The sequence below is a fragment of the Procambarus clarkii genome, chromosome 66 (genome assembly GCF_040958095.1).
Source record: "Procambarus clarkii isolate CNS0578487 chromosome 66, FALCON_Pclarkii_2.0, whole genome shotgun sequence".
NCBI lineage: Eukaryota > Metazoa > Arthropoda > Malacostraca > Decapoda > Cambaridae > Procambarus > Procambarus clarkii.
This window is the reverse complement of record NC_091215.1, coordinates 26,408,819-26,429,740: the sequence shown is the minus strand read 5'-3', so window position 1 is coordinate 26,429,740 and position 20,922 is coordinate 26,408,819. Positions and strand designations below refer to the sequence as shown.

At 47.8% G+C, this 20,922-nt stretch overlaps 1 protein-coding gene across 7 annotated transcripts in view; it reads right to left on the bottom strand.

Moving 5' to 3' along the window:
* Window positions 1-20,922, bottom strand: part of LOC123769147 (cyclin-dependent kinase 17) — a 150,367-nt gene that overhangs the window by 49,163 nt on the left and 80,282 nt on the right. Inside the window, exon 2 of one of the 7 annotated variants that reach the window (XM_045760115.2) lies at window positions 18,887-20,745. The exons of 5 other annotated variants lie outside the window; for them this stretch is intronic. In XM_045760115.2, coding sequence (XP_045616071.1) covers window positions 18,887-19,037 — 151 coding nt within the window. In that variant the 5' untranslated portion in view covers window positions 19,038-20,745. Of the gene's footprint in view, window positions 1-18,814; window positions 20,746-20,922 lie in introns of all 7 variants that reach the window. One more of the 7 variants, XM_045760110.2, reaches the window with a different exon arrangement.

The following is a 20,922-nucleotide window of genomic DNA, read 5'->3' as shown; positions in this document are numbered from 1 at the left end:
ACAGTAGTACAGTCGGGTTCGTTCTTAACTCACTATCGAGAATTCCTGGTTCGAATCCCGGGCGGGACAGAAATGGTTGGGCACGTTTCCCAATCACCTAATGCTTCTGTTTACCAAGCAGTAAATAGATACAGAGGAGTTAGTCAGCTTGTTGTCGGGTTACATCCTGGTGAGGGTAAGTAATTCGACCGGGGGGGGGGGATATCTCGACAGCAGTCTGACATGTATATATACTGGCTGCCTGTCCCCCGACAATTAAAAACGTCATACAAAATATAAAAAAAATCAATACAAATTAAAATGACATCAGTAAGAATGTATAGCATACTATACAGCCAGCAACACTTGGTATACAAGTATACTTGATAATGGCAGTATACTATACAACACACAAGGCGAGTTAAGAGGCGGAACCAAAGAGCCAAAGCTCACCTCCCGCAAGCTAGCACAACTAGGCGAGTATAACTAGGTGAGTACACGCACGCACACTCTGGAAATTAACGAGAGGGAATTATGAAAAACAATGAAGGGAAAGATGAAGGGGGGGGGGGGAGACGACGTTACTGGAGGCAGGGAAGGAGGCAGGAGTTGGCCATCGTCAAGAGGTGAGAAGCAAGAGGGGCTGGTAGACTATAACAAGGTCAAGGAAATGTGTTACAATCAGCCCAGCAGAGGGCTGAGAGAGCACAACAAGCCAGGGCTTCACTACATATCCTGCCTCGGGTGAGACCCGACTCCTCCCCACCTCCACTCCACCTTACCATGGTCATGGAGCACAGTCTACCCCATACTGGTAGAAACTAAACAATATAGTGGAGTGACCTTTCTCCTGGTGATAATCACAGGACAACGCACCGGTAAAGACAATACGTCAATCATTTAACAAAACTAAACTTCGTCAGTTAGAGCTCAACTAATGTTTACTATTAATAAGACCACGGAAACAATTATAATAGCTTCCTTCCTCAGTACTGATACATTGTGTGGAGACAACTTGTGCACCTGACCACATACCCCCACCAGCTGGGCCATAGTGACCTTAGTAAGGTAACGTTAAAGGCATCAACGCCTCCACTACCATTCATATTGTACCAGTAGGCGAACCATGAACCATGGCTCCGTTACTAGGTACTGGAACCATGGCTCTGTTACTAGGTACTGGAACCATGGCTCCTAGTGTGGCCACCGCCGCCACACCTGCACCATCCCGATAGTGTGGCCACCACCGCCACACCTGCACCATCCCCATAGTGTGGCCACCGCCGCCACACCTGCACCATCCCCATAGTGTGGCCACCACCGCCACACCTGCACCATCCCCATAGTGTGGCCACCACCGCCACACCTGCACCATCCCCATAGTGTGGCCACCACCGCCACACCTGCACCATCCCCATAGTGTGGCCACCACCGCCACACCTGCACCATCCCCATAGTGTGGCCACCACCGCCACACCTGCACCATCCCCATAGTGTGGCCACCACCGCCACACCTGCACCATCCCCATAGTGTGGCCACCACCGCCACACCTGCACCACCCCCATAGTGTGGCCACCACCGCCACACCTCAACGTTAAAGGGTTAAGGGAGTCATCTGTGGCAAGAGACGTCAGCGCTGTGAACACTTCTCCAGCGCCCAGACTTTGTTCACTTGCTGCTATCCTCCTCACACACTATGCTATCCTCACTATCCTCCTCACACACTATGCTATCCTCACTATCCTCCTCACACACTATGCTATCCTCACTATCCTCCTCACACACTATGCTATCCTCACTATCCTCCTCACACACTATGCTATCCTCACTATCCTCCTCACACACTATGCTATCCTCACTATCCTCCTCACACACTATGCTATCCTCACTATCCTCCTCACACACTATGCTATCCTCACTATCCTCCTCACACACTATGCTATCCTCACTATCCTCCTCACACACTATGCTATCCTCACTATCCTCCTCACACACTATGCTATCCTCACTATCCTCCTCACACACTATGCTATCCTCACTATCCTCCTCACACACTATGCTATCCTCACTATCCTCCTCACACACTATGCTATCCTCACTATCCTCCTCACACACTATGCTATCCTCACTATCCTCCTCACACACTATGCTATCCTCACTATCCTCCTCACACACTATGCTATCCTCACTATCCTCCTCACACACTATGCTATCCTCACTATCCTCCTCACACACTATGCTATCCTCACTATCCTCCTCACACACTATGCTATCCTCACTATCCTCCTCACACACTATGCTATCCTCACTATCCTCCTCACACACTATGCTATCCTCACTATCCTCCTCACACACTATGCTAACCACCTCTCTCACTATGCTATCCTCCTCACACAGTATGCTATCCTCACTCTGCTCCTCACACACGACGCCACTCTCAAATAGCGTGGTCGTGGTGCTCATGTTGTGACAAATGTTGACACTGGTATTGAGTGTCAGTGTAGAGAGGTGCTCCCAGCGTAGACCAGCTACCCGCCTCTACCGTACAGTGTAGCGTGGTGTGTGTGTGTACACTACATCACCCTCAACACTGCAGCTGGCCAGGGCTGCCAGACCCCCCCCCCTCCCACCTCAACCATCCATCAAGTGTGTGTGTCAGTCTTAACGCTACACAAGACTCGCTCAATGGTCCTCCACTTACTGCCCTCACCAAATGTAAAACAATTACTTTTATGATATCGTTTAACTAAAAGCTAACGGTATTGTAGCCCTCGACTCGGCTCACAAAAAGTCTTAAAACTAAAGTCGTGCGAAGGAGCCATATTGGGCAAGAGCTACAGACATTTACTGAGAAAATTGCCTTCTTGAGAGACTTTGATGTTCCAGTTTAAAGTCTTAACAAAAACTGGATTTTTCAATGTGAATCTTTGGCGCTCAAAATGAATGTGCAATATTATTTATTCATAATTTGTATTGTTTCTTAGTCGGCAATCATTATTAGGGTTGTAGTATTAAAATGTTATTAATACTTTTAATATTTCGGGGGTGGGGAGGAGGGGGGGGGGGGGGCAGAGGAGAGGTGGGTAGGATAGAGAAGAGGTGAGGAGGAAGGGAAGGGAAGGGAGTGAGCTTGCTCCAAACATTATTCACGAGGGCCGCCGGCCCGAGGCCAGGCTTGACTTGTCAGAGTTTGGTCCACCAGCCTGTTGCTTGGAGTGGCCCGCAGGCCTACATACCCACCACACTGGATCACTGTACTCCACTGGATAAGGGAGTACCTAAGCAACAGGACACAGCGAGTCACCGTGAGGGGTGAGGCCTCGGAGTGGCGGGGAGTCACCAGTGGAGTCCCACAGGGATCAGTCCTTGGATCTATATTGTTTCTGATATACGTAAATGATCTCCCATAAGTAATCGATTTGTTCCTCTCGATGTTTGCTGATGAAGCAAAAATTATGAGGAGGATCACGATAGTGGAGGATAGTATGAGGCTACAAGATGATCTAGACAAACTGAAGGAATGGTCTGACAAATGGCTACTAAAGTTCAACCCAAGTAAATGTAAGGTAATGAAACTAGGAGGCCAGTCACTGGATACCGAATGGGTATCCAGTGCTTCTGTTCCACAGATATGACACTCATTTTAACTATTGGATTAATTACCTCCCAGCAGCACTTGTAATCAAGTCTGAGTCTGTGTATGGCTACTACAATGTCTCTGGATATCTTTTTGTCAGGCTTGAAAGAGTAGTACCCAGTGGCTTGTTCGTACCATATCGCAATGGATCTTCCTTCCGCTACTTTGGCTCTGTGGCGACTTTTGATAGTTGGGAGTATTTTCTTCTTGATTTGCTCCCTAATCTGTGAAAAACTTGGCGGTATTTGAATCTGTACAACAGGTAGAGCAGCGACAGTTTTTGCTAGTGAGTCTGCCTTTTCATTACCATCTATGCCAATGTGACTTGAAATCCAATTTAGGGTGATTGACAGATTATGAGCTTCTTTTCCTATATGTTGGATTTCTGTGAGGAGTTGTATATTATCCTCTGGTTAATTCTGCGAGTTTAAGAGCTGTGTGCATATACATATAATATAAAAGACCTGGAAGTGAGGGAGGAGAGAGTGTAGGGTGTGGTGTGACGTCAATGGCGACACCTTTCCCAAGTGTCAAGGCTGCACCACCACCAGAAGGTACACTGTGAATGTCGATACCTTCAGAGCAGGTGTTCCCAGCCTGTGGTCCATGTACCACCAGTGGTCCATGTGCCACTGGTGGCCCATGTACAACTGGTGGTCCATGTACCACTGGTGGTCCATGTACCACTGGTGGTCCATGTACCACTGGTGGTCCATGTACCACTGGTGGTCCATGTACCACTGGTGGTCCATGTACCACTGGTGGTCCATGTACCACTGGTGGTCCATGTACAACTGGTGGTCCATGTACCACTGGTGCCACAGGTTGGGGGTTATTCACCTGTGCTCACCTTGATGTGCCTGCAGGCCTGAGCACAGCTCCTGAGCTTCGTCTTTCAGACTGACAAAGAATAGTGACAAGGGCAGTGTGCAGTGAAGACGGTTACAGTGATGGCGATAGTGTGTAGTGTAGATGTGTTTCCCGTTTTTCACCCGAGCAACGCCGGGTAGCCAAGCTGGTAATATATAAACACGGTCGAGGTACAACTGAAACTCCAGCACAGTAAGTACTGTGAACTGTGTTCACCGAGGTGGTAATCACCAAGAGGCCTGGAGGGACAAGGAGGGTAGAAATAGCCTAAGTTACTCTATTCTTCTGAGATGTATCTTATTGTCACAATAAACGTACTTGAACTGTAAGAGGACGCTTTGTCATAGGTCACTAGTCTGCCCGCTGATATTACCTCTCCTCATGAAGCGTATCAGTTACAGACTCGCGGTGTAGAAAGTGATGAATCCCACGGTGTCAGACGGGACAGTACTGACAATGTTTATATTCTGTTTCCTCAATATGAGGTGTAATTCATCAGGGTGTGGAAGCTGTTAGGTGTGATCCTGGAGTCAGCTGACGTTAAGATACAATGAAACATTTGTTGTACGATCTCTCTAGTTTTGTTAAGTGTTACCAATACTTCTTAATGTGTTTTATCTTCCACTTACCTTGTCATCGTAAGAACTGACATTTCATTGTTTTGCTGCTGTTCAGCTTGTCATGATACATGCCAGCTTCAAGGCAGGGAGGGGGGTGGGGGGGGGGGTGGAAAAGAGGGTAAGGTAAAGAGAATCGTAGAAGTGTGGTAAGGTAAAGTGGAGAAGGTAAGAGGGAGCTATATTTATGCATCATTCAGTTTGAATTTCGCATACAATTTCAAAATTGTGTTGCAAAGAAAAGCTTTTTCAGTACCCGGATTTCTCTCTCCGTGTTTCTCCTCCTCTGGACCTGTGACACGAACCAGTCTGCTGCAGCAGACAATCGTGTTTAGAATAATTAAGTACATTAAGATTATTGAAAGATTAACTGAAAATGTTAACACTTTCACCGTAGTGAAGAGGGGAAAACCCAGATAAAAAAACTACAGGGAGCACCGATGGGTCTTCCCAAGCCAAGCTTCATGTTATCATTCGGGAAGGTAAAGCTTGCCGAGGGCGTGGGCACATGACACAGGATGTAAGGGGATACATCGCCGCCGCTCCTTCATTAAAGTGGATACATTTTGCGGCGTTGTGTCCATGCAGCCGCGGGGCGACATGTATGTGCAGGGGGCAGCTTCACACAGGCGGCACCTGCAGCTGGGTTACTTACCACCTGCACAGCTCGTCCTCACAGCAAATCTATGCTGAACACATGGAAAAACTAGGCAGTGTAAGCCGTACCTCTGAATAAAGGTGACGCTGAACCCCTCTCCCAGAACCAGACGCTTACTGGGTGATCTGCCAAATAATTACAAGCACTCCAAGAGTCCATTGCTGGTCGACTGACGGCAGCAGCAGTGTGGCTGTCATGGTCGGTCATTTTTCTGTCAGGGAGTGATTGGGATCTCTGTTCTACGCTAAGTTAGTATCAGGTTGGATTAAATAACAAAGTTTCATAATATAACCCCCCCCCCTGATAGCAGTAACCAAGACGGCACATCATCAGCGATTTAAATATGATTAGCATTGCTGTGGGATCTCTGGATCTGAACGTTCTCATAATCCATTCTATAATTTTCCTTGCCGCCAATATTTTTCCTCGGTTATGTTCACTAAATGTCAGGTCGTCAGACATCATAGTTCCCAGATCTTTTACATGTCGTTTTCCTTCTATGAGTATGTCTCATTGTGTCCTGTACCTTTGTTTCTGTATATCGTGTTATTTTTCCATGCCCATCACACTTTATTAATATCGGCTTGTAGATTTTCAGTGTCTTATACAGAGGAAATGTTCATGGTAATTCTTGTATCATCTGTAAAGGATGCCGCAAAGCTGTGACTAGTATTTTTTTATATTCGAGATGAGAAAGTGAGAGAAGTAAATTATGTTTCACTGCTCTTTGTGAAAGCAGTGAACTGTGCTCTGGGGTACAGAGGTTTTCACTGCACTTGGACTTGATCTTATGTGACTGACCGTTACTCTTCGCATTCGGTTTGACTGAATATTGAAAATCCAACGTTCCACTTTACCTATTATTCCTATTAATCCCATTTTATCGGCCATTGCTCCATGGCCATACTTATCGAATGCCTTTGCAAAGTCTGTGTATACCACACCTGTATTATGGTTTTCTACTAATGCTTCTGTGATTTTGTCATAGTGGTTGAGTAACTGTGAAAGACAGGATCATACCGCTCTAAATCCCTGTTGTCCTGGGTTGTTTAGTTCATGGTTTTCCACTAAACTGGAGATTTGATTCTTAATCACTTTAAAATTTTTTTTATTGGGCGTATAATGTTTGCGAGTGGTTATTAGTTTTTGCCAAAGCTTTACTACCTCCTTACCTTACCTTGAGGTTACCTTGAAGTGCTTCCGGGGCTTAGTGTCCCCGCGGCCCGGTCGTCGACCAGGCCTCCTGGTTGCTGGACTGATGATCAACCAGGCTGTTAGACGCGGCTGCTCGCAGCCTGACGTATGAGTCACAGCCTGGTTGATCAGGTATGATCAACCTCCCTTGTGTAGCGGCGCTGTATCTGCTGATTTAAGTGCTGCTGGTATCTCCTTTGCTCGCAATACTGATACGCTCCATTTCTTTATGAATATTAATTCCACGAGTCGGGACCAGGGACTGAGTGCATGGGCATGTTGTCAATTTATCTTTCAATGTCTTCTGCGTTCGTATTAATATCAGTTATATTATCTGTGGGTTTAGATGTCATTCATAAGGAAACTGTCATGATCTACAACTTCCATGTTGTTTATCACGGTGCTAAACATAGCCTCATACTTGCCTTTAAGAATTTCACTAATTTGTTTGTCATCCTCTGTGTACGAACCTTCGGTTGTAAGTATATGTCCAATGCTGGTGGAGTTTTTTGTTAGTTTAATTTCACATATATGAAAACATATTTTGGATGTATCTTTATCGCTGGTTTGTCTCCACTGTTAGTTCCTGAGACTGGTATATTCAGTTCAGAGTCTACTGTGTCTTCCATCTCCCTGTTTAGATGTCTAAACATTCCCTGCAGGAACAGATATGGTGGTTACCAAGCTGAATCACAAGGAAATACCACGAAAAACACCATGAATGAAAGGTGGTGGTTTACTGTGACGTGCGGGGGGGGGGGGGGGCGCTACCCTGATGTGCGGTGATGGGGGGGGGGGGTTACCTTGACGTGCGGTGATGGGGAGAAGGGAAGTGGTTATAATGACGTTACAATTAGTGGCATAATAATGTAGGCAGCATCGGGAAGGGATGGTATACTGTAGTGTACACTGTCAACACCCAAGGTGGTATACTGTAGTGTACACGGTCAACACCCAAGGTGTGGGTTCACTCCTCGCGTGTGGAGTGAATATATACGTGCACCTGTATAATTACAGGTACACGATACAGCAGCAACTTATCAGGGAAAGTATCCCGTATTGCAGGGATCTACAGCACTCCAAGAGTACCCGGTCCTCTACCGGGACTGTGTGCTGATGCGTGTCAGTAAACCCTGGAGTGGTCAGCAGCAGGAGGCAGCACTGGGAGTATACCCGGTCAAGACTACCAGGAGGAAGACCGTCATTGCTCCCGGCAGGACCGGGAAGCAGCACTCTGGGGGTCGATAAGCCAATACAAAGGAAAGTGTTGGCAAGTCCGCACCCACACCACTGACTGGCTCCCGGTGCTCCGGTGCTCCGGTAAGCTGACTGGTGTGTCTCCACGCGTTATTACTCTCCAAAATGACTTCGCCAACATCCTCTTAAACGTAAATGTCAGATGTGTGGTATGATAAGACTCGTGCAGCCGTCACCAGGACTACGCCGTCACCAGGGCCACGAGGGCCACGCCGTCACCAGGGTCACGCCGTCACCAGGCCACGAGAGCCACGCCGTCACCAGGCCACGAGGGCCACGCCGTCACCAGGCCACGAGGGCCACGCCGTCACCAGGGCCACGAGGGCCACGCCGTCACCAGGGCCACCAGGGTCACCAGGGCCACGCCGTCACCAGGGCCACGAGGGCCACGCCGTCACCAGGGCCACGAGGGCCACGCCGTCACCAGGGCCACGAGGGCCACGCCGTCACCAGGGCCACCAGGGCCACGCCGTCACCAGGGCCACGAGGGCCACGCCGTCACCAGGGCCGCCAGCGTGTGCCTGGGGAGTGCCAGAGACTCTGATGCCATCCCGTCGTAGGTCTACAATACAGTGTCAGATGTATCATGGTCTGGTGACGCCATTGTGCACTTGTGAAGACAAAATCTTAGTTTAGTGGGGTGAAACCCACCGACTTGTTACACACTACACGACATGACATATAACACGGGCGAGTGTAGCACCGCTGTATTAACACTACACGACATAACATATAACACGGACGAGTGTAGCACCGCTGTATTAACACTACACGACATGACATATAACACGGGCGAGTGTAGCACCGCTGTATTAACACTACACGACATAACATATAACACGGACGAGTGTAGCACCGCTGTATTAACACTACACGACATAACATATAACACGGACGAGTGTAGCACCGCTGTATTAACACTACACGACATGACATATAACACGGACGAGTGTAGCACCGCTGTATTAACACTACACGACATGACATATAACACGGACGAGTGTAGCACCGCTGTATTAACATACAAATGGCCCGGGGGGGGGGGGGCACAGTCCCCCGTCTACACCACCCAGACCCCTCCCATGGGGCCTGACAGCTGAGTGGACAGCGCTTCGGATTCGTAGTCATGAGGTTCCGGGTTCAATTCCCGGTGGTGGCGGAAACAAATGTGCAGAGTTTCTTTCATCCTGATGCCACTGTTCACCTAGCAGTAAATAGGTACCTGGTAGTTAGACAGCTGTTTCCTGGGGGGGGGAGTGTAACAAAAAGGAGGCCTGGTCGAGGACCGGGCCGCATAAACGCTAAGCCCCGAAATCATCTCAAGATAACTCAATAAATCCCCCTCCCCCCTCCCACAATTTTACTAAATGTGATGTCAAAACTACGCCATGTTTACACATTTCACCAAGTCATCGAAGACTAGCGACCTGGTGAAGACTTTCCCGCTTATACATGATTTTCCAAACATAAGGTCAATTAACATTTAAATTAACACTTAGGCAAATGAGGAAGAAGAGTTAAGTTTGTGTGGGCGTAATGCTGGAGGGTAAAGTTTGTGTGGGCGTGATGCTGGAGGGTAAAGTTTGTGTGGGCGTGAGGCTGGAGGGTAAAGTTTGTGTGGGCGTGAGGCTGGAGGGTAAAGTTTGTGTGGGCGTGATGCTGGAGGGTAAAGTTTGTGTGGGCGTGAGGCTGGAGGGTAAAGTTTGTGTGGGCGTGAGGCTGGAGGGTAAAGTTTGTGTGGGCGTGAGGCTGGAGGGTAAAGTTTGTGTGGGCGTGAGGCTGGAGGGTAAAGTTTGTGTGGGCGTGAGGCTGGAGGGTAAAGTTTGTGTGGGCGTGAGGCTGGAGGGTAAAGTTTGTGTGGGCGTGAGGCTGGAGGGTAAAGTTTGTGTGGGCGTGAGGCTGGAGGGTAAAGTTTGTGTGGGCGTGATGCTGGAGGGTAAAGTTTGTGTGGGCGTGAGGCTGGAGGGTAAAGTTTGTGTGGGCGTGATGCTGGAGGGTAAAGTTTGTGTGGGCGTGAGGCTGGAGGGTAAAGTTTGTGTGGGCGTGAGGCTGGAGGGTAAAGTTTGTGTGGGCGTGAGGCTGGAGGGTAAAGTTTGTGTGGGCGTGAGGCTGGAGGGTAAAGTTTGTGTGGGCGTGAGGCTGGAGGGTAAAGTTTGTGTGGGCGTGATGCTGGAGGGTAAAGTTTGTGTGGGCGTGAGGCTGGAGGTAAAGTTTGTGTGGGCGTGAGGCTGGAGGGTAAAGTTTGTGTGGGCGTGAGGCTGGAGGGTAAAGTTTGTGTGGGCGTGAGGCTGGAGGGTAAAGTTTGTGTGGGCGTGAGGCTGGAGGGTAAAGTTTGTGTGGGCGTGAGGCTGGAGGGTAAAGTTTGTGTGGGCGTGAGGCTGGAGGGTAAAGTTTGTGTGGGCGTGAGGCTGGAGGGTAAAGTTTGTGTGGGCGTGAGGCTGGAGGGTAAAGTTTGTGTGGGCGTGAGGCTGGAGGGTAAAGTTTGTGTGGGCGTGAGGCTGGAGGGTAAAGTTTGTGTGGGCGTGAGGCTGGAGGGTAAAGTTTGTGTGGGCGTGAGGCTGGAGGGTAAAGTTTGTGTGGGCGTGAGGCTGGAGGGTAAAGTTTGTGTGGGCGTGAGGCTGGAGGGTAAAGTTTGTGTGGGCGTGAGGCTGGAGGGTAAAGTTTGTGTGGGCGTGAGGCTGGAGGGTAAAGTTTGTGTGGGCGTGAGGCTGGAGGGTAAAGTTTGTGTGGGCGTGAGGCTGGAGGGTAAAGTTTGTGTGGGCGTGAGGCTGGAGGGTAAAGTTTGTGTGGGCGTGAGGCTGGAGGGTAAAGTTTGTGTGGGCGTGAGGCTGGAGGGTAAAGTTTGTGTGGGCGTGAGGCTGGAGGGTAAAGTTTGTGTGGGCGTGAGGCTGGAGGGTAAAGTTTGTGTGGGCGTGAGGCTGGAGGGTAAAGTTTGTGTGGGCGTGAGGCTGGAGGGTAAAGTTTGTGTGGGCGTGAGGCTGGAGGGTAAAGTTTGTGTGGGCGTGAGGCTGGAGGGTAAAGTGACGTCACTCAACACGCAACTGTCGACATCCTCAACAATTACATAATATTATTGTTTTTGTATTATATAAACATATATCATGGGAAAAGGGTGTGGGGCGAGGGAGGGGGGGGGGGGGGAAGGAGTGTGGGGTGAGGGAGGGGGGGGGGAAAAGGAGTGTAGGGGGGGGAAAGGAGTGTAGGGGGGGGGGGGGGGGGGGAAAGGAGTGTGGGGTGAGGGAGGGGGGGGAAAGGAGTGTGGGGGCGAGGGGGGGAAAGAGTGTGGGGCGAGGGGGGGCAAGGGGGGGGGGCAAGGGGGCTGGGGCTGGGAGGAAGATGAAGAGGTGGACAAACTGGCAAGGGAGAAGGAGGACGGAGAGAGGTGGGGGGGGGGGGAGGCGGGCAATACAGAAGCATCATGGGAGGCAGGACTGACTCTGATGACCATATAGATAAGGACGGACCATAGCCTCTGAGAAGCAACATGCACCAAAAGACTTCCACAACTTTCTCCGTATCTTTGTAACCCGGGACGACGCTAACAGCCTTCTACCCCTACTTATGTTTTTTTTTCCAGAGGAAAATGTTGCCTCTGGTCATTCATGAACATAGTTCAGGAAACTCGAGACTTCAAGACACAAAGTATGACAAAGTCAACAAATACCTCGAGTCCCGGTAGTAATATCGTCGTCATAACTGTCTTTATCTGTTATGTCATAACTACCATAACCACCATAACTGTCATCATAAACAAAGTCATCCAAGATTACCACCAAACTATCTTCCACGTTTTCCGACAACTGCCCCGAGGGAGCCAAACGTCCCACCCCGTGGGCTAGGCAGTGTTTAATAATACATCTTCAGAAGGGTTTGAAGATGTATTATTAAATACGAAAGAACTTAGGGAAATTCCTGTTTCAATTCTTCCTTCGTGGTCTGACACTGTCATACATACATACATACATACATACATACATACATACATACATATTATATATTCGTATATTTTGGTAGCAGTCTTGCTTGTAAACATATGTTGTTGAATATGACCGAAAGGGTAAGATTAATAATTCTAACACGAATCTTCTCAATGCTTGCCTTCACGTGCCCGCTTGGGGACTGTAAGCCCCAAAGAACTCAGCATATAGGCAAGACAACAACGTCTTGCAGTTACTAACATTCTTATGTTTTCATACTCAGTGTTTCGTGTTCTGTCTTCTGTTTCTCACCTCACCCAAAACGAGTATAAGTATGATGAATTTTTATGTGTAAACTTAGTCTTTGAAAATGTAATAAACATTATGAAATGCGTTCAGGCGTCAGACCAGAAATAAAGAATCTATATTCCGCTTATTTCAGCAATCTTTCCTGCTCTGAAGGGGGAAGTGAGTACTGAGCAGCACTCGAGACGGGACAACACAAGTGACTTGAATAGTACAACCATTGTGATGGGATCCCTGGATTTGAAAGTTCTCGTAATCCATCCGATCATTTTTCTGGCTGACGCAATATTTGCTTGGTTATGCTCCCTAAACGTTAGATCGTCGGACATCATTATTCCAAAATCCTTGACATGCTGTTTTTCTACTATGTGAAGATTCGATTGTGTTTTGTACTCTGTATTATGTTTCAGGTCCTCATTTTTGCCGTACCTGAAATTTATCACTGTTAAACATCATGTTATTTTCTTCTGCCCAATCGAAAACTTTGTTGACATCTGCTTATAGTTTTTCAATGTCTTCAGCAGAGGTAATTTTTATGCTAATTTTTGTGTCATCTGCGAAGGATGACACGAAGCTGTGACTTGTATTTTTGTCTATATCTGATATGAGAATAAGGAACAGTAGCGGATATAGTAGCAGAAACACTACCATGGCTGTGCAACACATCAGAAACACTACCAGGGCTGTGCAACACATCAGAAACACTACCAGGGTTGTTCAACACTTTAGAAACACTTACATATCGCACTGCAGGCAACACCGCCGTTCAAGTCTTACCTGTAAACCAGAAAACATTTATTATAATTGATATACCATAAATGTATGCAGCAGTAACAATAACAAGTTGAATTATAATTTTGCTAAGGTTCAAAACATCACAGTTTGATATACAAAGTGTATAAGAGAAAACAAAAATAGTGTATTACAATTTAAAAAAAAAATCCGTACAAGTAACCATGAACGGTTGAACACTCTGAAGCACTTGCCTGACTCTTACATTCCTACTGATGACCAGACCACACACTAGAATGTGAAGGGACGACGACGTTTCGGTCCGTCCTGGACTATTCTCAAGTCAATTCTCACAATCGACTTGAGAATGGTCCAGGACGGACCGAAACGTCGTCGTCCCTTCACATTCTAGTGTGTGGTCTGGTCATCATACTTTAGCCACGTTATTGTGACTCATCGCCTACATTCCTACTACCTGCCCCTTCTTCCTGTCTACCTTCCTGTTGTGTGTGGCTACTCCTCCCCTCTCAACACAACGCTACTGCTACACACCTTATCTACACTCTCACTACACTATTAATACAGTCACACCTACCGTTACCACCTCTTATAAACACCCGCTGCCCTTACACTTACACCCACGTCTCACTTATCAGCTCTCCATTACCGGACGTTCAAACACTATTTCTTCAAACCGTTTTATCTGAGTTCCCCCAATCTTACAATTTACCTGGCGGTCTTATACAATAATTACCAAGGAATAGGGAATGAACAAACCCAATTTATAAATCACCAATATAATGCAAACAGTCAATATAGAACAATACAAAATACACATTATATATATATATATATTGACCAGACCACACACTAGAAGTTGAAGGGACGACGACGTTTCGGTCCGTCCTGGACCATTCTCAAGGGACATCCTCAATACAACCCTCATTTGCAGACATACTTAGAAGGACCCCGGAAGTTGTCTCTGCAGTACAGAAAATTGCCATGAAAGTTGCTACTTCTCAGGAAGCAGCAAGATGCACTAGCCGACTGATAGAGAAGAAAAGAGCAGTAATGGTAGTAGGTATTATGGACCAAATAGGGGCCACTCCAGGGAAGAGGAGATGGACAAAGCCAGTCAAAGAAATCCTTGAAGGGGTACAGATGGAGAGAGAACAGAATATAGAAAAGTTTTCAGGCTTGGCCGGTACAACAAGAACAAAGATCGATTGATAAAAGTTGTTTTCAAAAGCGAGGACAAAAAAGAAGAAATTTTAGAGAAGAAGAGCAGCATACTTAATGTACTGAAGTTCAAAAAGGTATTCCTGCAGAGGAATATGACCAGGGAGGAGAGATTGAGGGCAGAAGCAGCGAGGAAGGAGAGCAAGGAGAGGGACAGGAATCAGAGAATCTAACGGATATAACATGGAAAACAGAGCAAGGGGAAAGACGTGAGATGACATGATGGAATACATCACGCAGAAGTGTAAGGAGGCAGCAGAAAAGTTTATCCCAGCCCAAAAGGTAAAAAATGAAATGCAGATGAGAAACCCATGGTTTAATCAGAGATGTAAGCTAGCTAAGCAACAAAGTAAAAGAGCATGGAGAAACTATAGAAACAACAGGACACTTGAGAGCAGAGGAGGATACCAGAGATCCAGGAATGAATACGTCAGGGTGAGGAGAGAGGCAGAAGGGCAATATGAAAACGACATAACAAGCAAGGCCAAGACTCAATCCAAATTGCAGCACAGCCACATCAGGAGAAAGACAATCGTGAAGGAACAGGTAATGAAACTGAGGATAGGGGCAGACAGATTCACTACAAACGACAAAGAAGTGTGTGAGGAACTCAATAAAAAATTCTAGGAAGTCTTCAGATTAGAGCAAGGAGAAGTTCCAGAGATAAGAGAAGGAATAGTTAACTAGGCACCACTAGAGGAATTTGAGATTACCAGTGGGGATGTAAGGAAGCTTTTACTAGAGTTGGATGTTACAACCGGGGAGCCAGTCGGCCGAGTGGACAGCATGCTGGACTTGTGATCCTGTGGTCCTGGGTTTGATCCCAGGCGCCGGTGAGAAACAATGGGCAGAGTTTCTTTCACCCTATGCCCCTGTTACCTAACAGTAAAATAGGTACCTGGGTGTTAGCTGGCACAGGCTGCTTCCTGGGGGTGGAGGCCTGGTCGAGGACCGGGCCGCGGGGACACTAAAAAGCCCCGAAATCATCTCAAGATAACTGACAAAGACTATAGGCCCAGATGGAATATCACCATGGATACTAAAGGAAGGAGCGGAAGCACTGTGCCTGCCACTCTCCATGGTGTATAACAAATCACTGGTAACAGGTGAACTGTCAAAAATTTGGAAGGCGGCAAACGTAGTCTCGATATACAAGAAAGGGGATAGACAGGAGGCACTAAACTACTGGCCAGTGTCCCTAACTTGCATACCATGCAAGCTAATGGAGAAAATTGTGCGAAAAAAGCTAGTGGAACATCTGGAGCGAAGGAACTTTGTGACACAACACCAACATGGTTTCAGGGATGGCAAGTCATGCCTCACAGGATTAATTGAGTTCTACGATCAGGCAACAAGAATCAGACAAGAAATATAGGGATGGACAGACTGCATATTTTTGGATTGCCAGCAAGCCTTTGACACAATGCCACACCAGAGACTAGTGCGAAAGCTGGAGATGCAGGTATGAGTGAAATGGAAGGTACTCCATTAGATAAGGGAGTACAAGTAACAGAAGACAGCGAGTCACTGTGAGGGGTGAGGTCTCAGATTGACGAGAAGTCACCAGTGGGTCCCGCAGGGTTCAGTCCTTGGACCCATACTGTTTCTTATATATGTAAATGATCTTCCAGATGGTATAGAATCATTCCTCTCATTGTTTGCTGATGTAAAAATTATGAGGAGGATTAAGACGGAGAAAGACAGTATGAGGTACAAGATGACTTAGACTGAATGAATGGTCCAACAAATGGCTACTAAAGTTCAACCCGAGTAAATGTAAGGTAATGAAACTAGGCAGTGGAAACAGGAGGCCAGACACAGGATACAGAATGGGAGATGAAGTCCTTAATGAAACAGAAAGAGAAGGATCTAGTTGATATCACACCAAACCTGTCTCCTGAAGCCCACATCAAAAGAATAACATCGGCGGCGTATGCGAGGCTGGCTAACATCAGAACTGCCTTCAGGAACCTGCGTAAGGAATCATTCAGAATCTTGTACACCACATATGTAAGACCTATCCTGGAGTATGCGGCGCCAAGATGGAGCCCATATCTTGTCAAGCAAAAGCCGAAGCTGGAAAAAGTTCAGAGGTATATCACTATTCAAGTCCCAGAACTAAGAGGTATGAGTTACGAAGAAAGGCTGCGGGAAATGCACCTTACGACCCTGGAAGACAGAAGAGTAAGGGGAGACATGATCACAACCTACAAAATTCTCAGAGGAATTCACAGGGTAGATAAAGATAAACTGTTCAACACAGTAGGTACGCGAACACGGGGACACAGGTGGAAACTGAGTACCCAAATGAGCCACAGGGACGTCAGAAAGAACTTTTTCAGTGTCAGAGTAGTTAACAAGTGGAGTGCATTAGGCAGTGATGTGGTGGAGGCTGTCTCCATACACAGCTTATAATGTAGATATGATGGAGCCCAATAGGCTCAGGAATTTGTTCACCAGTTGATTGACAGTTGAGAAGCAGGACCAAAGAGCCGAGTTCAACCCCCGCAAGCATAATTAGGCAAGTAGTGTTAGCTGACGTGCCCCCCCCCCCTGCACACGTCACTTCAACACTACACAGTTTACCATATTGTCATATATGTACAGCAAGATGATATAGCACATAAACACACATATCTGAATACACAACAAGCCACAATTAAACAGCTAATTTTTAACACCAAGATAGAAAACATTTAAAGGCGCCACATGAGGATAGAAGTGATACAAGTCTTACCTTAGTGGGTACACGGAGCGTTACTATAGACAGTGGTCCCATGACCCACAAGTCTTACCTTGGTGAGTGTTGGTACACGGAGCGTTACTATAGACAGTGGTCCCATGACCCACAAGTCTTACCTTGGTGAGTGTTGGTACACGGAGCGTTACTATAGACAGTGGTCCCATGACCCACAAGTCTTACCTTGGTTAGTGTTGGTACACGGAGCGTTACTAGCAACGGTGGTCCCATGACCTTCGTCTTACCGATGGCTCTATTAGTCTTCAGTAAGACACGTTATTGCAGCATTAGTAACCAATTACATTCACCCACAACTAACACAACACAGTTGCAGACAACGACGCATAATGCACAAATCTGCGACCACCTTAATAGTGACGCATGTTACATTCCCCACACTAACCAACACACCAGCAATCATTAACCCCTCCACATTTTCCCACCGCGTTAGTCAAGCAAATTCCCGAACAATTTCTTATGAATATCGAAAACTTCAAAATTAAGACAGGAATGCCATCAATGTTGCTATACAGAACAACATCCCTTGAGAAAGCCAGAAAAACCACCATCGTAACTACACAACATTCTCAACATTCCAGTCTCACATTCCTTAAACAATCACAGTAATTAATGTGTAAATTACACAGGTTACCCTGGGATCTGCAGTGACTGTTGCACTGCAACCTCTTACTGTGCACCAGGGCCGCGCGCACGCCACGCATGCACGCACCTGGTATAACATGTTGCATAGATGCATCAACACTGACTCACCTATAAATGATGTCTTTGCAACCGTAACAAGGGTTCATATAAACTGTAACAAGGGTTCATATAAACTGTAACTGGTGTCGTATGAACAGTCATCTACACTGCGTAAGGTTTACATTATCACCTTGACTCAAGAGAAGTAAACCGGAGGAAAATGGCTGTGTGGCATCATAAGACCACAAGGATTATCTCCTCAACGATGGAATATTGTTATTCTCGTATCCTTCGGTCAGATGAGGAGCTTTACATGCAACAATCAACTGGTCATCGTTGCACAAACTGCTAACATCATGCAGTGACGAGGCTGGACACAAACAACAGTATGGTTTGTATGAGGCTGTGACTCATACGTCAGGCTGCGAGCAGCCGCGTCTAACAGCCTGGTTGATCAGTCCAGCAACCAGGAGGCCTGGTCGACGACCGGGCCGCGGGGACACTAAGCCCCGGAAGCACCTCAAGGTAGCCTCAAGGTATGGTACAAACACCTGTCAACCAGGGAACAATGACGTCAACACTGGGACACATGCACACATGCAACCAGCCAGGTATGACGCAGCCAGGTATAAATGAGGTGAATGGACCAGCGGGTGTTACTGTGAAGTGTGGCAAGTCATACAACCATGCCATCTGTGTGGAGGCTGGGCGCACACATCATCATACCTTAAGCACCCAACTAAGGACTAAGGTGGTTGGTGATCAAGTAATTATGCTTCAATAACGAAAGCCTATGTGGAAATCCGTGTGGGGCACAAGGAATGAAGTAGCGAGGAGAAGATGAGGAGGGGTGAAGAGGCGGAGGAGGAAGGAGGTGGAAAGAAGAGGAAGAGAGCAGGCAACGACAACTAAAGCCAAACATTCTGCTGGAAGAACACCAATTTCATCTAAGAAGAAAAACTCACCTAGCTGAAGGGACCTGGAGGTCTGTGAAGACTCGCCTACGTAGAAGGACCCACAGGCCAGGGAAGACTCACCTAACTGGAGGGATTTGGAGGTCTTGAGGACGGAATTAGCAGAGGTCTTTCGCCGACGGTCGCCAATGTGGCTAAACCAAGAGCCGATCTTGGCCGTGCCGGAAGTGAAGGAACTGAAGGTGGAGCTTTTGTGCAGCATCTTAAGGTCCATTACTAACACACCCACAACACCCAGACCACTATGCGCACGGGCGGTGCGCAGCTGCACCTACTGGTAAGGTGCTGGCGCGTTAGCGGGGTTGGGGCCAGGGGGGAGGGGATGGAGAGAAGACAATGTCAACTCTCCATGTTGGTGTTTTACCGATGCCACAATACACAGTACGCACTAAGTGCCCTCATCTGGACATGTTTAGTGCCGGCTCGCCCCGGCGGACACCGGCCAGGTAGGCTACACGGAGCGCGCTACACTCAACAGGGAAAGGCTGCCACCACACTTTAAGATTATGGCTCTTGAAGGGAAAATAACCAGACTACACAGGGGTCAGAGGTCACGCCGTAACTTTCCAGAGTCAACACGCCCACAATTACCTTCAAGATTTTCGAATACGATATTTATCCGTCTTGTTTAAGAATCTTATAGTTGGCGGAAACGTTGGCTCTTTTCCTGCTCGTTATTCATTATAAGAGTACAAAATTATGGGTGTGGGAGCCGAGCCGTGGTAGAGGCAGAGGTAGCCCGGTGGTTAGTCTGGTGGGCGCGGCGAGCAGCACTACTGACGTAACGTGCACCAAGATCCCGGCTTATCGGTGCGTCACCCGTGTACCAAAGGATCAACACATGATCTAAAGATAAAACATAGCGCTCCAGGGAAAAGCCACATGCTGTGGCAGTCAAAGGTGAGCAACCTCGTCTTTATCGAGCAGCTCGGTCATTACTACTGCCGTTTGGGGCGGGGGAGGACTGGTGTGTTTACTGGCCAGGACTGGTGTGTTTATTGGCCAGGACTGGTGTGTTTACTGGCCAGGACTGGTGTGTTTACTGGCCAGGACTGGTGTGTTTACTGGCCAGGACTGGTGTGTTTATTGGCCAGGGCTGGTGTGTTTATTGGCCAGGACTGGTGTGTTTATTGGCCAGGACTGGTGTGTTTATTGGCCAGGGCTGGTGTGTTTATTGGCCAGGACTGGTGTGTTTATTGGCCAGGACTGGTGTGTTTATTGGCCAGGACTGGTGTGTTTATTGGCCAGGGCTGGTGTGTTTATTGGCCAGGACTGGTGTGTTTATTGGCCAGGGCTGGTGTGTTTATTGGCCAGGACTGGTGTGTTTATTGGCCAGGACTGGTGTGTTTATTGGCCAGGGCTGGTGTGTTTATTGGCCAGGGCTGGTGTGTTTATTGGCCAGGGCTGGTGTGTTTATTGGCCAGGACTGGTGTGTTTACTGGCCAGGACTGGTGTGTTTACTGGCCAGGACTGGTGTGTTTATTGGTCAGGGCTGGTGTGTTTACTGGCCAAGACTGGTGTGTTTATTGGCCAGGACTGGTGTGTTTACTGGCCAAGACTGGTGTGTTTATTGGCCAGGACTGGTGTGTTTACTGGCCAGGACTGGTGTGTTTACTGGCCAGGACTGGTGTGTTTACTACGGAGGAAACCCGCTACTCTTCTTCACTGCAAGACTTGTTACTCTATGACGTGTTTGCTCCGGTGAGAAGTAGTGTATAGAGCAAGATTACCCGCGTGGTTCTCTATATGTTCCTTACGGATGTGAAGCTGGGAGGGTAAGGTGTGGCTGGCAGGCAGGCAGGGAGGGAGGGAGGGAGGGAAGATGACTAGGGGTGACTATAGCACTGTGTACTTCAGACGAGAAGGCTGGCGGTGACTACTTGTACACCACGTTTCTCGCTGCCACTCCTTCCTGGCCCGACCTACAAAGAGGAGGAAAATATTAAAGAGGACTGCACGCACGCACACACGCACGCACGCAGGCACACGCACACAGTGTGATCAAATCCATCATCATCCAGTGTTAAGGAGCTGTACAGCGGCGCCCTTCCCCTCACCTTTTCTACACCCAATCTAAAACGGATAAGACTCGGACCATT